The 16,887-nt window shown below is 43.8% G+C and overlaps 1 protein-coding gene across 6 annotated transcripts in view; it reads right to left on the reverse strand.

The window, feature by feature from the left end:
• The window catches only part of MTA1 (metastasis associated 1), a 427,965-nt gene that overhangs the window by 163,688 nt on the left and 247,390 nt on the right, over positions 1-16,887 (reverse strand). For all 6 annotated transcript variants that reach the window (XM_082242913.1, XM_082242912.1, XM_082242916.1 and 3 more), the window contains exon 14: positions 12,512-12,701. In XM_082242913.1, coding sequence (XP_082099039.1) covers positions 12,512-12,701 — 190 coding nt within the window. The remainder of the gene's footprint in view (positions 1-12,511; positions 12,702-16,887) is intronic.

Here is a 16,887-nt window from a genome sequence, read left to right on the forward strand (position 1 = left end):
GCTCTGTTTGTGGGAAAAAAAGGACGTCAAATTAGTTTGGGTACAGCGTCGTACGACCGGGCAATTGTCCGTTAGTCACGCAGTGCCGAATCGCAAAATAGGCCCTAGTTAGGAAGGGGGTAAAATCTTCCGGGGCTTAAGTGGTTAAGATGATCAGCCGAGGGGAAAAACAGTACGTCAAACAATAAACAAAGAAATAATGTTTAAACAAACTTTGCATTAATCCCACAACTGCACAAGCTCATATAATCACAATTGATACAATTGGCACATTTAATCCCCGAGGAAAGGCCAGAGCTTTTAACAAGATTTATTTTGCATAGCTTAACATCCATAGTCTCATGTAGAGACCCACATGGCACTCAGTCTCTTAAAAATAAAGAAAGACATAAATAATTTGGAATATACTGGGACAGCCCAACAATAAATATCCTGGTTTCATAGAATCAACCATACTAAGCCATCTCACTCGTATTACTGCATTATAGAAATAGCTTGAATGACAGCTGTGTTTAACCCTGGCCGGGAGGTCGCTTGTAAAATATAAATCCATTTTGCTTTTTTTTTTTTGGTTTTAATTCTCAAAGTCATGTCCCAGTATATTCCAAATTATTTATGTCATCGGACGTGACATCAGGGGGTTGGTTCTAACCCCGTCACGTCCGGTGGGACCGGCCATATAAGGCGCTGGTCAGGATGTGATGCGACGGCTCATGGAAGCATGTGTGGCTGCCCATCTGCTGGATCTGGACAAGGTACTACTTTTCATAGATACAAATTCTTACATGGCCTATATAATATATATATATATATATATATATATATATATATATATATATATATATATATATATATATATGTAGGGTTAATGAGGGATGTTTTTCGATTCCTGTACCCCATATGGGGGAGGTTGTCATTGTAAGAGGCAGTGGGGCAATGGTATTGGGAATGTCCGAACACGAGCTATGCATGTTTATTGGTACTTTAATGGGGTCCCACCATAGGATCTACCATAATTTACCCCTGGGTGATACTTATTGATATATGCCGCTGTGGAAGTATTGACATGATAGATTATCTGTACAATCTAGGAAAGTTAAGGCATGGACACATACCATGTAGTTGCATACAAATGTGTGCCATATATTTCTATAGGTTTTAGACTCCGTGGGTGTTCTTCACTGTAGGGAGTACAGCTTCAGATCCTTGTCTATCTGCAGCTTGATCAGTACCTCTACCCATCCTATTGTCCTGGGCACGGTCCAGTGTGCATCAAACCCATTTCCACTGCCGGTGTTCCCACACTATTGAGTGGATTTTGGCTGCTGCATGGTGCTGTTACCTATATTCTGTCCAGGCTCGCAAATTAAACAGGAAAAGTTCTTTATATGTAATGGTGAGCACATTTATGATTTTTTTTCTTCCACAAATGAATGTTTTTCTATGATACGGTACAGATATTGATCAACAGCTATTGTTGATACATGTTCTTTCATGATGTATCTTTTTTAGGTCTGTAGAGACAATTTAGCCAACTGATAGTTCCTGACGAAGCAATCTCTTCTGCAAAACGCGTTGAACCGACTAAATGTATTTTTCAACAGATCAAGCATTTATAGTTTGTACTGATGCTGATGGAATTCATGCCCTTTTATATACTCTCTGTGAGAATTTTGATTGGTTTGCGCAAAAGTTATCGTGTCTACTAACTACGGGAAAGATTTGTCATTTTTGTTTTTTTTTACTAGTAATGGCGGCGATCTGCGTTTTTTTTGCAGGACTGCGACATTGCTGCGGGCAGATCAGACCCCTTACTAATATTTTTGACACTTTTGGGGATACCAGTGACATTACTACAGTAATCAGTGCTAAAAATATGCACTGTTACTGTAATAATGCCATTGGCAGAGAAGGGCTTAACCCTGTTGGTGACCCTAGGGGCGTGTTTCCAACTGTGGGTGGACATGGCTTGTGAAATGATCATAGAGAGATTCAATCCTATATATGGCACTTTTCCACTGCAAGTACCGGCTAGGCTCTACTCGGCCCTGCTTGGCCCGGTTTGCTTTTCCACTGCGGTACCGCATGGTATAGTGTCGGAACGGTTCGGTACGGTACGGTATAGGTTTGCTTTTCCACTAAAGTAGTACTAAAGTTAAGTGGGTGGGATAACAACGGGGTGGGTGTGATTCTCTGACCAATCAGTGGCTAGTAGTGACTGCATGCAAAGGATTGTGGGATATGGTACCAGTTTGGTACCTGTTGGAACCACAATCGAGTAGGTACTGTTTTTTCAGAGCCGTACCGTACCGTACCGTTCGGTTCCATGCAGTGGAAAAGCAAACCTATACCGTACCGAACCGTTTCGACCCTATACCATGCGGTACCGCAGTGGAAAAGCACAAAAGCGTGCCGAGCCGGTACAGTTCTATGCAGTGGAAAAGCGCCAATAGCAGGATCACATGAGCTCTGTGATCATCCCAGGGAGAAGGTATACAACAGCCGACCATCCTCTTCTCTCAGCGGGGAGCGATCAAGAGAGTGTCAGGTGGCAATCGGAGAACGATCGAGACACACGCGCCGGCTTCCCCGCTGACGAGCGGGGGCATGAGCGTGCCGCCAGCGGCGCACGCTCGCCCCCTAGACTCCCCAGAGCGAGCGCCGTACATGTCCGGCGATTTGCCTGGGAGCGGCTGCCTATATATATATATATATATATATATATATATATATATATATATATATATAGTTGTGGATAGTTTTCCCTAGAACTGATACACATTTTAAGCGTTTTCCCTGATCCAACTTCTGCCAATTTTCCACCCCTGGAATATGTGCGGCAGAGATGGCTGGAACAAAGCGTTCTGCCCATCTAGATTGCTGGCTACTTCCTGGGCCGCTAAGGCACTTTTGTGCCCCCTTGATGATTGACATTTGCCACGGCCGTGGCATTGTCCAATAGAATCCTCACCGGGCGCCGCTGCAGACGATCCGTCCAATGAATTAGGCAAAGCCGTATGGCCCAAATTTCCAGGATATTTATTGGCAGACTGAACTCCTCCCGAGTCCAAAGAGAGGCTGGCATCCGTGGTGACCACCGTCCAGTACAGGGGGAGAAAGGATTTTCCCTGTTGAAGCGCAGGAGGGCAGAGCCCCAAATCAGGGATCCCCTCGTACTCTAGCTCAACAGGATCAGATTGTCAGAGCATGGGTGTCCAACCTTTTGGCTTCTCTGGGCCACATTGAGTGCAAATTTTCTCGGGCCGCATATAAAATATATACTATAGTTAAGATATGTAATAAAATGCCGCTGCGCCCTTCCCACGCCGTCGCGCCCCCCCCCCCCGCACGAATTTAACACAACTAGAGGATGATCAAATGAAATGGAATAAGTATACAGAGGTTTACTTCTTCTGAGAGATAATAAAGTAACACTCTAACCACCATGACCATGTCAGTGATTTGAAGTGGTCATGGTGGTAGGAGTCAGAAACACTGCACATGCTCGCCTCCCCCCCCTCCCTCCTCTCCGAGGCAGCCTCTGCCTACCATTAGTTGGAAGCTGCTTTGGCTGTGCCCCCGACCCAACTTCCTTCCTCCCCAGCAAAAAAAAATTGTCAGGGGGCAGTGGGCCGCATTGCCTGCGGCTCTGGGCCACAGGTTGGACATGCCTGGTCTAGAGCCTGTGGATTCTTGTTCCATTTGACAAGGATCTCCTTCTGTAGACCTAGTATGGAACTGAGCAAATGGAACCATTTCAAAAGGTGGAGACCATCAGGCCCAGCATTTGCATGCAAGTCCAGAATGATGATCGCCGGTTGTACAACAGGAGCCGTTTCGTATCCAGCAACTTATTGAGTATCACCTCCGGAAGATACACCCGGGCCCGGATAGTCCAGTTTTGTGGATGGAACCAGAACAGATTTTTGGAATTCAGTTTCCATCCAAACTCTTGCAAAGTTCGCACTGAAATGTCCAGATTGACTTTCAGGGCATTCCGAGACTCTGCTCCCAGAAGGAGATCATCCAGGTACCCCAGCACCACAATCCCCTTCTGCCTCACAAAAGCCAACACCGGGGCCAATACTTTTATTAACACCCGGGGAACCGAGGCGAGAACTAAGTTATGCCATTAATGGATAGTGATCCTCGCCCATGGCAAAGCGAAGGAAACCCTAATGCCCGACGTATATTGGAATATGAAGGTAAGAGTCCTTGATATTGATAGAGGACAGGAAATCCCCTTGATGAAGTTATGCCACCACCGTGCAAATGGATTCCATTTGAAACTTCTATACCCGCACAAAACGGTTCAAAGTCTTGAGATCCAGAATGGTACGATCCTTGCCTTCCTTCCTGGGAACAGTAAACATGTTTGAATAGAACCCCTGAAAGAGTTTAGATTCCGGAACCGGTACAATAAACCCCTGTGAGAGTAGATCCTGTACCGCGCCAAGAAGACCTTGTAGACAATCTGGGGACAAATGCAGATTGGAAGGAAAGAACCTTGCCAGGAGCAAGGACCGAAACTCGATCTCGTACCCGGACCGAATCAACTCGTGGACCGCTTTTCTTGAATCCAGGAGGTCCACGGATCCGGAAAGAATCGAAGACATCCCACCACCCCAAGTACGGGTAAGGGCACCCCTTCAGGCAACAGCAAGCTTGTCTGCGCTCCTGGAGAGGCCTGCTCTTGACTTACCCAGCCAGGGCCTCTTGGAACCCACTGCGGGGTTACAGTGGATTTTGATCCCTGGTCCTTAGATCCCAAAGGATGAAAGGACCGCTTATGGGTCGAGAAGAAAGGATCACGCTTGTGAAGAGTCTCTTTATCCTGGCAGACTGCGGAAGCAGAGTACTCTTACCTCCTGTAAGACCCTTAAGGATCTTCTCCATGGAAGCACCGAACAGGCGGTCTCCTACAAAGGGGAGATCAGTCAATACCTTCTTGGAAACCTGGTCCGCAGGCCAGTATTTCAGTTATATGTGGCACAGTCACCGCCGTCACTTACACCCTACAGGCTAAGGGGACCACATCCAGAGAGGCATCACAGATATACTGCAAAAAGGAATGAATATCCACGCTAATGGATGTGGATTAGGCTGCAGCCTACCCCAAAATATAGTCCAGAAGGCTATATTAAACAATATGAGGGTGAAGCGAGGTATTTTGGCGCTGCCTATGACAAAGTAGGGACTAGTACAAAAAGGTATATAAAAAGTAGGATATTGAAAAACAAGGGATAAGGATATATGGAAGGGATGGTAGAGCTGTGTGTGTAAAGTGATGGGGCTTTATCCAAACAATAGATCCAAAACATATAAAATATTAATGGAAAATAATCTGCACGTTGACATAGAACTTATAGTATAATAAATATAAAGTGATATGTGCAATTGATTAAAGGTGACAGTGCTAAAGTGCTCCTATGTGAAAGTCCAGTAAGTCACCAAGATTATCAAACCAAATAAATAAAAAGTAAATAATAATAAATAAAATCAATCAAGTCCAAACATAGTCCATAAAGTGCTTATGAAGAAAAAATCTGTGCTTCAATACAGCCAGAAGTAAAATAGCTTGCAAACAGTGGTCCGGCGAGAAGTGTGGGGTGAGGAAATTTCATGCACCCCTCCTATGTATCCCGCACTCACCAGAGGTATACACCCCTACAGGGGTAATGAGCTTTGGATATTAAGCCTTTTTCCTAGGGGTCTCGATATCGGGCTCCTGGAGTGGAGATCTCCCTGGATGCGGTCAAAAATCCTCAGTGGGCAGGGTCACCATGGTAATCCATATTCCCGATTGGGGGGAGATAAACCCAGGTACCATATGTAAAGGAAGACCTCGTATAGTGAAGTACCGTTTTCAATCGTTTATTAAAGAGTTTAAAAAAGACTGTACTCACATTTATACCTTGTCTAAATGTGAGTACAGTCTTTTTTAAAAGATGGTATATATGGTATATATATATGGTAACAGAACATGTAAAAAGGAAACCAAGGACGCAAAATTTCAAAATGAACAACAGATTGCAAAAGATAGTAGCACAAACCCCAAAAAATTCTTCAAATATATTAATAGTAAAAAGGTTAGGTCTGAGCATGTAGGCCCTTTACAAAATAATAGAGTGGGTTGGGTGACTGGGGACAAAGAGAAGGCAATTTTTTTAAAAAACTTTCTTCAGCTCTGTGTAAACACAAAAGGAGCATGAGGAGGTCATAACCATAATAAGGATGGTATTGACACAGCCCCAAATGATCCACAATGGCTCAAAAGTGATATGGTCCAGAAATATTTTGACAGAATAAAGGTGAATAAAGCACCTGGACCAGATGGCATCCACCCACGCATCCTAAAATAATTGAGCACTGTAATTTCAAAGCCTTTGTTTCTAATTTTTAGGGACTCGTTAAGGACTGGAATAGTACCACTGGATTGGCGTAGGGCCAATGTGATGCCTATATTTAAAAAGGGATCAAACTCTTTGCCAAGTAACTATAGACCTGTTAGTTTAACTTCTATAGTTGGGAAGATACTGGAGAGTTTAATAAAAGACCACATAGATGAGTTCTTGCTGAAAAAAAATATTTTAAGCAACAGACAGCATGGATTCATGAAAGACAGAAGTTGTCAAACAAAATGGATTTCTTTTTATGAGGTGGTAAGTAAAACCTTGGACAGAGGGGTGGCTGTGGAAATAGTATACTTGGATTTTGCAAAAGCATTTGACACAGTTCCCCACACACGGCTAATGTGTAAGGTAAAGTCTACAGGCTTGGAAAGATCAGTTTGTAAATGGATAGAAAATTGGTTAAATATAGAATTCAGAGAGTGGTGGCTAATGATTCTTACTCTGAATGGTCTAAGGTCATCAGTGGTGTACCCCAAGGTTCAGTGTAGGACCCTTACTTTTTAATATCTTTATAAATTATATAGGGTCTGGGATTAAAAGCACCATTTCAGTCTTTGCAGAGGACACCAAGCTTTGCAGTGGAATAACTTATTTACAGGATGTATCCAACTTACAAGCTGACCTCAATGCACTTCAAATTTTTCAGTTTCATTGGGCAACTATGTGGAAAATGAGGTTTAATGTTGATAAATGTAAAGTTATGTACTTGGCGGCTTAGAATATGCATGCAGCATACATACTAGGGGGAGTAGAACTGGGGGAATCCATAGCAGAGAAGGATCTGGGTGTTCTGGTAGATCCTAAGCTTAATAATAGCATGCACTGCCAGGCGGCGGTTTCCAAAGCAAGCAAAGTCCTTATATTAACAGAGGCATGGACTCCAGAGAGAGATATCATTTTGCCCCTGTACAAATCTTTAGTAAGACCACATCTGGAATATACAGGTCAGTTTTGGGCACCAGTTCTTAAAAAGGTTACAGGGGAACTGGAGAAAGTGCAGAGAAGGGCAACCAAACTGATAAGAGGCATGGAGGAGCTCAGCTATGAGAAAAGATTACAGAAACTGAATTTATTCTCTCTTGAGAAGAGGAGATTAGGGGGGATATGATCAACATGTATAAATACATAAGGGGTCCATATAGTGAACTTGGTGTTGTTATTCGTTTTTAAGGTCAACACAGAGGATAAGGGGGCACTCTTTACGTCTAGAGGAAAACAGATTTGGTCTCCAAATACGGAAAGGGTTCTTCACTGTAAGAGCTGTGAAAATGTGGAATAGACTCCCTTCAGAGGTGGTTTTGGCTAGCTCACTAGATTGCTTTAAAAAAGGCCCGGATTCTTTCCTGGGTGTACATAATATAAATGGGTACTAATATTTATAGGTAAAGTTGATCCAGGGAATATCCGATTGCCTCTTGGGGGATCAGGAAGGAATTTTTGTTCCCCTGCTGTAGTAAATTGGATCATGCTTTGCTGGGGTTTTTCGCCTTCCTCTGGATCAACCACTGCGGGTATAGGATTGTGTATAAGGGATTGTATGGTTGGGTTTTCTTTACTGTTTTTTTTTTTTTTATTGGTTGAGCCAGGGACTTTTTTCAACCTAACTATATGCAAGATCGGCCTTTGAGCCAAGAGGTCTTCTATGAGAGGGAGTTGCCAAGGGACATCGGCGACCAGCCATACTAGATCCGTGTACCAAGATAGACGAGGCCAGTCTGTGGCCACTAGGATGACTGGAATTCCTTCTGCCTCGATCCTTCGTAGAAGCCTATGCAGAAGTGTCAGAGGTAGGAAAGGAGTAAATTAGAGGGTACTGGCCCCAAGGAGCTACCAGTGTGTCTGTGGCGTTGGCCAGTGGATTCCAAGACCTTGCTATGAACCTCTGCACCTTCCTGTTGAGGCGAGATGCCAACAGGTCCACCTCGGGAGTTCCCCACCAGAGACACAGCTGATGAAACACCTCTGGATGAAGAGACCATTCTCCCTGGTTCAACGCCTGTCGACTGAGGTAATCAGAATGCCAATTTTCCATCCATGGAACAAAACGTTCCACCCACCTTAGAATGCCGGCTAATTCCGGAGCCACTAGGAAACTTTCTGTGCCCCCTGGTGATTGACATATGTCACGGCCGTGGCATGGTCCGATTGAATCCATACTGGACACCTCTGAAGACGAAAAAAGTCTGATCGCCAGTCTTGACTCCAGAGTCCAAACCCCCTGAGCACAATCTGTGCCCAAGACACCTCCCAACCCAGACCGGCTGGCATCCGTGGTGACCACTGTCCAGTACAGTGGAAGGAAAGATTTTCCCTGTCGAAGCCGGAGAGCAAAGCCACCAGATCAGGAACCCTCCCGTACCCCGGCTCAGCAGAATCAGATTGTCTAGAGACTGTGCATTCCTGTCCCACTTGGTAAGAATCTCTCTCTGCAGAGGTCTTGTGTGGAACTGTGCACATGGAATCACCTCGAAGGTAGACACCATCATGCCCAGCACCCACATGCGAGTCCTGAGAGATGACTAACTGCTGGACAACAGAAGTCGAATGGCATCCTGCAGCTTTTGGAGCTTGTCCAGCGGAAGAAACACCCGGCTGAAGCTGAGTCCAGAGTCAGGCCCAGATAGTCCAACTTGGTAGATGGAACCTGAGCAGACTTCTGGAAATTCAATGTCCAACTGAACTCCTGCAGAGTCCGCACAGTGATGTCTAGGTTGTCCTTCAGAGCAGTCTCTGCTGGCAGAAGAAGATTGTCCAGGTACCCCAGTACCGCAATCCCCTGCTATTGCAACAATGCTAACACTGGGGCCAATACCAGAGGAGCTGAGGCAAGACCAAAGGGTAATGCCTTGAATTGATAATGTTCCTCACCCACGGCAAAGCGGAGGAAGCGCTGATGCCCGACACATATCGGGATATGGAGGTAAGCGTCCTTGATATTGACCGAGGCCAGAAGATCCCTATGATGAAGGGATGCCACTACCGTACGAATGGACTGCATTCAAAACTTCTGTACCCGCACAAAGCGGTTTAGGGCCTTGAGGTCCAGGATTGGACGCACTTTATCTTCCTAAGAACCGTAAACCGGTTTGGAATCGGTACAATCACCCCTTACAGCAGCAAACCTTGTACCGCCCCGAAGAGACCATGTAAGCAGCCTGGGGACAGGCGCAAGTTGGGAGGAAAAAAAACGCTCTGGAGGACAAGACCGAAATTCGATCTTGTAACTTGACTGGGTAAGCTCATGGACCCACCTGTCTTGAATCAGTGAGGTACAAGGGACCGGAAAAAAGCAAAGACGTCCCTCGACCCCAGATACTGGTGAGGGTGTCCCTTCAGGCAGAAGAGTGCTTGTCTGCAGGTCTGGAAGGACCTGCTCTCGGCTTACCAGGCCGGGCCTCTTGGAGCCTCCAGAGACGGTCCTAACAGATTTGGATCCCTTGTCTTGAGACCCTGACGCTTATGAGCCAAGAAAAAAGGACCACATCTGGGACGAGACTCCTTGCCCCTGGAAACCTTTGGGAGGAAAGTACTCTTCCCTCCTGTAACTTCCTTAATGATTGCATCCAGGGAAGACCTAAACAGGCAACCCCCCCCCCCACAAAGGGGAGATCCGATAAGGCCTTCTTGGAAGCTTGGTCAGCAGACCAGCATTTCAGTCATATCATGCACCGAAGGACCACTGCTGTCATGGACACCCTAGAAACTAAGGGAGCCGCATCCAGAGAGGCATCAAAGATATACTGTAACCCCTTGGACCAACTGGTCCGCCAGCTCCACAAAGGCAGGGGGAAGCCGTTCCTCCTCCAGATCCTGGCACAAAAGCTTTGTCCACTCTGTCAAGGTCTGGTACACCAAAGCAATGGTGAACACAGGCCGCTCACTCCATCAGTCTCCGCACACATCACTCATTTATTGACAGACATATCAGACTGGATGTCACACCACTTATTCAAAATCAATCTGCACAAAAACAAGCTCCTATTATTTCCTTTGCCATGTGCCCCTTCCCCTGACCTCTCACTGAAGAACGACAGTGCAACCAACAACCAGTCCCTGCATGCCAAGGTGCTAGGTGTAATCCTAAACTCTGAACTCTCCTTTTGGCCCCCACATCCAATGAAAGTCCAAAGCCTGCTGCCTCAGCCTTTGCAACATCTCTAAAACACACTTCCTAACCAAAGACACCACAAAGTGCCTTGTCCACTCCCTGGTCATCTCTCCCCTTCACTAATGCAACCCCCTCCTCACTGGCATACCTTTTCTTTGGCTATTCCCCCTTCAGGCCATCATAAATGCTGCTGCCAGACTGTGTCTACTACCCCTCTCTGCTGTACCCTCCGCTGGCTTCCGCTCACCCAACAAATTAAAGTCAACATATGTACAACAACTTAAAGAGCCATTCACAATTCTGCCCTCACAGCTACATCACTAACCTAGTCTCAAAATACCAACATTATCATTCTCTACATTCCTTCCAAGACCTCCTGCTCTCTAGCTCCCTTGGAACCTCCTCCCATGCTCACCTCCAGGACTTCTCCCAAGCCTCTCCCATCCTCTGGAAATCCCAAACCCAATCTGTCTGTCTATCCCCCACTCTGTACACTTTTAGAGGATCCTTGAAAACCCTCATCAGAGAAGCCCATACCTGCCTCTAACAACTGTACTTTTACTTTCTCCATCAGCTCATTCCCTACAGTTATTGCCTTTTGTATCTCTTGACCCTCCCTCTTAGATTGTAAGCTCTAATGAGCAGGGCCCTCCAATTCCTCCTGTATTAAATTGTAACTGTACTGTCTGCCCTCATGATTCAAAGTGCTGCATAAACTGTTGGAGCTACAAAAATCCTGTATAATAATAATCAGTTTGTGGATCAGTTTCTGGCATATTCGATTGAAGGGCTTTCCTTTGTTTTGGCAGATTCACTGAGAAGTCGGAAACGCTATGAGCTTGCAGCTGTCTGCAGTTAGGATTATGTTGTGCTTTACGCACCTTAAGGATCTGTGATCTGTTGGCAAAGTCTAGGTAACTATCACCAAACTTAGTGTTTTGGAATCTGACCTAAGTGTCTCCAAGCAGTGAGCTCTTTAGATTTTCGAAAACAATGTCTATTCCTAGCACCACTGTGATTTGTGAATCTAGATAGCTCACTCGAGAGGTCGGAGTCTGGGAGGCCAATATTGTTTAAAAAGTTCAGCTGAACCTTTTTCCAAATGGTCTAATTTGTCCACCAGGACGAGAAATCTATTTTCAGTGGTTTGTGATAAAGATTGGATGAATTCAAGGGTGTCCAATATGTCGCCGACAAGTTCTATTGATCACAGAATGGCGAAGCTGCTCCTGTGCATGTCTTTCCCATCCGGAATCAGGAACTTGGTGAATAATTGGGTTACAAATATGCGATTAGAGTAAAACTCTAGCTAAAATATTTTTATTTTGAATAGCATGGTAAAGGCTCATCACTTCTATCATTTTAACTGCTATCGTTGTCCACATTTGTGAAGGCTTCCCACACCACCCAGAGGTCTGTGGGACAGGAAGAGAGGGGGAATAATTATAACAGGAGCTTGTACAGTAATAATTTTTTTTCAGGAAAAATAGGTCTTATGCAATCACTGTTACCACAAGTGAGGGAGAGATTTTCCCAAATTAAATAGGAACAAAAAGACCAATAAATATTCCAAACCTTACCCACTTTTTCAAAATAAAAATATGTTGTGGTTGAAATTTCACTTTAAAATTATTAGGATCAAACTATGGTATGCTGAAAAAAAAAAAAAAAACAGTTACAACTGTAGTAATTGGTGTAAGCTATATCGTTTTCTATATAAAGGGAAACCTTTACATTTCATTGACGCAGTTTTATCCTGTGGACTGTCCTGTTTTAGCATCAATGCTTGAAAACTGCCTTTTGAAAAAGTTATATTTCCTTTTGTAACCAACCGTATAACAGGAATAATATTTAAAAAGTTAACATGTGATAACACTGTCCATTTTCTGTCTGAATTTTACTGGACTGCCATCCTATACATAATACAAGTAGCACCCAGTAGACATAATTAAAATTTACTCTAAGTTATTTCAGTTCTTAAAATACCTACACTCTGCTTTGATAGCAGCACTGTTGATGGGCATGTATGGATGTCTTGCAGCATACTGCGGACGGAAGATATCCCGGCATATCCGCCTAGCAATTCTGGTCAGCTTTGTAGTATGTAGATAAAATGCTTGTCGTGTTTTCATTGCAAATTTTGGGCTTCCGCTGGCTCTCATAGGAAGACCATGAGGACTCTATGTGGTAAGAGAAAATAAAATCACTGAGACACAGGAGGAAAACATACCATTGTAAAGTGCAATACAATATGAAACTCCATCCACAGTTGTTTTTTCTCCATTTTTAGAGTGGGGACATTTTAACTTGTAGGTATTTGGCTCCTGGCTGCAACCCATTTACCCCTCACTTTGTGTCCTGGTGATCACCATGACATTGCTGTGGGATGACCTTTTTATGCAGGGACCAATGCTTTTGTAACATTCTACATGTTACCCCCTGGATATGGGCGTTACATATTACACCCTGAATATGGATGTAGCATGTTACAAAAGGTGAACTTATCCCTTAAAAGGTCGATTCATATGCGTATTTTAAGGTCATTTTTGAGAAATTGCATGTGTTCTAGTGTATTTGTACAAGCTTTAGTTCACGCAAAATGTAAACAAAGCAAGATAAATAGTGAAAGGCTTTTTTTTATAGTATGGGAATGTACACTATAAATGTCAAAGTATTGGGACACCTGCCTTTACACGTACATTAACTTAAATGGCATCCCAGTCTTGGTCTGTAGGGTTCAATATTGAGTTGGCCCACCCTTTGCAGCTATAACAGCTTCAACTCTTCTTGGAAGACTGTCCACAAGGTTTAGGAGTGTGTCTATGGAAATGTTTGACCATTCTTCCAGAAGCGCATTTGTGAGGTCAGGAACTGATGTTGGACGAGAAGGTTTTGCTTGCAGTCTCTGCCCTAATTCATCCCAAAGGTGTTCTATTAGGTTGAGATCAGGTTTTTGTGCAGGCCAACCAAGTTCCTCCACCCCAAACTCACTCATCCATGTCTTTATGTACCTTGCTTTGTGCACTGGTGCACATTCATGTTCGAACAGGAAGGGGCCATCCCCCAAACTATTCCCACAAAGTTGGGAGCATGAAATTGTCCAAAATGTTTTGGTATGCTGACGCCTTAAGATTTCCCTTCACTGGAACTAAGGGGCTAGGCCCAATCCCTGAGAAACAACTCCACACCATAATACTTCCTCCACCAAATGATTTGGAACCGTACACAAAGCAAGGTCCATAAAGACATGGATGACCGAGTTTTAGGTGGCGGAACTTGACTGGCCTGCACAGAGTCCTGACCTGTACCTGATAGAACACATTTGGGATGGATTAGAGTGGAGACCTCACAAATGCGCTTATGCAAGAATGATCAAACATTTCCATAGAAACACTCCTAAACCTTGTGGACAACCTTGTGGACAGCCTTCCCAGAGCAGTTGAAGCTGTTATAGCTGCAAAGGGTGGGCCAACTAATATTGAACCCTACGGACTAAGACTGGGATGCCACTAAAGTTCATGTGCATGTAAAGACAGGTGTCCCAATACTTTTGACAATATAGTGTTCGTATGTTATTAATACTAAGAGGTATAAATGGTTACTTGCACATATTTATGAGGCACTTCCAATAATTGTAGACTGTAGATAAACTTTCACACCTGTGGCATATGTGAAAAATACTGTATCACATTGCTATCAAATTTCATTTTAGGTACATAACGAATACACGCTTAGATGGACATAAGGGTAAAGGCAAAATGCTACATTCAGAGCTGAAATACTATTGCATGAAGTGTTTCACCAAACAGTTTATTTTGTTAACCACTTTACCACCGGAGGATTTTCCTGCTTTACGTCCAGGCCACTTTTTGCGATTTGGCACTGTGCGACTTTAACTGACAATTGCGCATTCATGCAACGCCGTACCCAAACGAAATTCCCATCCTTTTTTCCCAGAAACAGAGCTTTCTTTTGGTGGTATTTGATCACCTCTGCGATTTTAATTTTTTGCGATATTAAAAAAAAGCAACAATTTTGAAAAAATAACAATATTTTTCTACTTAACAGACAATTGCGCGGTCGTGCGATGCTGTACCCAAATTAAATTTATGTCCTTTTTTCCCCACAAATAGAGCTTTCTTTTGGTGGCATTTGATCACCCGTGCGATTTTTACTTTTTGCGCTATAAACAAAAAAAACCCGACAATTTTGAAAAAAAACAACAAATTTTTTTCCCAATTTTTTAATATGAAGTTCCCCCCCTAAAAAAATGTAAAAATCTAAATGTTTTAACATTTTAGGCCAATTTGTTTTCTGCTACATATTTTTGGTAAAAAAAAAAAAAATGGCAATAAGCGTATTTTGATTGGTTTGCACAAAAGTTATCGCAGCTACTAACTACGGGAAATATGTCATTTTTATTGTTTTTTTTTAACTAGTAATGGCGGCGATCTGCGATTTTTTTTTGCGGGAACTGCGGCAGACATATCGGACCCTTGACTGGCATTGACACTTTTGGGGGTACCAGTGACATTACTACAGTAATCAGTGCTATAAATATGCACGGTTACTGTAAAAATGACACTGGCAGGGAAGGGGTTAACTTTTATTGGTGATCAAGGGGTCAATGTATGCTTGGTGCTTACTAACGTGTGTGGGGGGAGGGGACTGTGTGACACATACACAGATCGCAGGTTCAGCTATGATGAATCCTGCAATCTGTCCCTGCCTGTCACTTAGGAAATCCGCCTGCTTTGTTTACACAAGCGGGCGGATCTCCACATTCGATCCCCAATGATCGGGGAATCACCGCCGCACCTCCCCTGGCCCGACTCCCGCTGTGACTGAATACAGTGGGAGCGAGCCTCCGGCGGCGCGCGGCGCGCGGCGCCCACAAGGGGAGGAGTCCAGCGACGTAGGTCTACGTCGCTGGACGATGACAAACCACTTTGCCGCAGTAGGGTCAACGTGAGCGGTCGGCAAGTGGTTAAGCAACTTCTCAAATTCAAATCAATTCTGTGATTTGAGTGTCATCCTGTCAGACAACCCCCTGTGTACTGTGCAAATCTGTTTCCTCTTCCATTATGATTGCCACAGCTCAAAGAATCACAAGAGGCTGATTCAGCGCCAGACTGATGTTCATTTTAAAGGCAATTTTAAAAAAGGGACCCTATCACTAGTTTAAAACTTGAAGAAAATAAAAATTCCTCCTTCAAAACATGCCAATAATATTTAACAGTCTTGCCATCTGTGTCTCTGATGTAAGTGGGACTCTGATCTAAAAGGGGGGGGGGGGTTCCCTAAGGTGTGCTCTGATGTAAATTGGGGCTCTGATGGGGGCCCTGATGAGGACTGTGATGTAAGAGGGAAATCCTAAAAGGAGGCCATGATGGGGACCCTGATGTAAGGAGGTTCTGATATATAGGGATACTCCTATGGGGACCCTGATGGATAGAGGGCACACTGAGGTAAGGGAGCTCTTATGTAAGGGTTGAATTTTGCTTTACTGATGTTTTTTTCCCCTTTCTGAATCATGGCGGATTTAAAAAAAAAAAAAAAAGATCCAAGTAAAAATGATTCATTTGTTTATTACTCACCAATTTAAAAAACAGATTTTTTTTAGTCCATGAATATTTGTAAAATATATGATGTTGCCCTCTAAGACCCATGAATTTGATGATCAAGAACTTCTTGTAAAGAAGAGTCATATAGAACATGCTAAAGGCAGGCTCTTCAGGAGAAGACCTATGTTACACATGCATTGTTCTTGGTTTGCCTTTAAATAATTTTGTCCCTTTCTCATTTCACAGTGAGGAAATGCTCTGTATAGCCAGTCACACTCTCTTTTCAGCGTGTCTTTAGTTTCTCTTCTGAGCACATATAATTGTTAGAGCAAGACATACTATGTTTTTTTTACCTACAGTATCTGATGTTGATCTGCCAAGATCTGTACAAGTTTTGGATTAAAGCGTTTGACGATCTGCAAGATGTCCTTTGGATCGAGTCACTGTGCCAACCTTGCTGACATTGTATGGTTATGATTATCTACATACAACTGGACCAGTTATACAGATCACACTTGCCATGTTTAGACTGGGAAAGCAGATCAGTCAAAAAATCGTCTGGCTCCAGTCATAAAAGAATGCCTAGCTTCAGAAGAATTTGCTCCACTGAAAAGAAATCATCTATAGCTCTGAAATATAGTGGGAGATGTAATATGGGCAGTGGATATACAGCAGCTTAGGTTGAACTGGATGGACTTGTGTCTTTTTTCAACCAGATTAACTGTGTAAGCCTGTACATGCCTGCAAGCTAATCACAGCAGCCTAAAAGAGCAATAATCCAGTGTTTTTCCAATGGACCTGT

This window comes from Pelophylax lessonae, assembly GCF_965119305.1.
Source record: "Pelophylax lessonae genome assembly, chromosome: 13".
Lineage (NCBI taxonomy): Eukaryota > Metazoa > Chordata > Amphibia > Anura > Ranidae > Pelophylax > Pelophylax lessonae.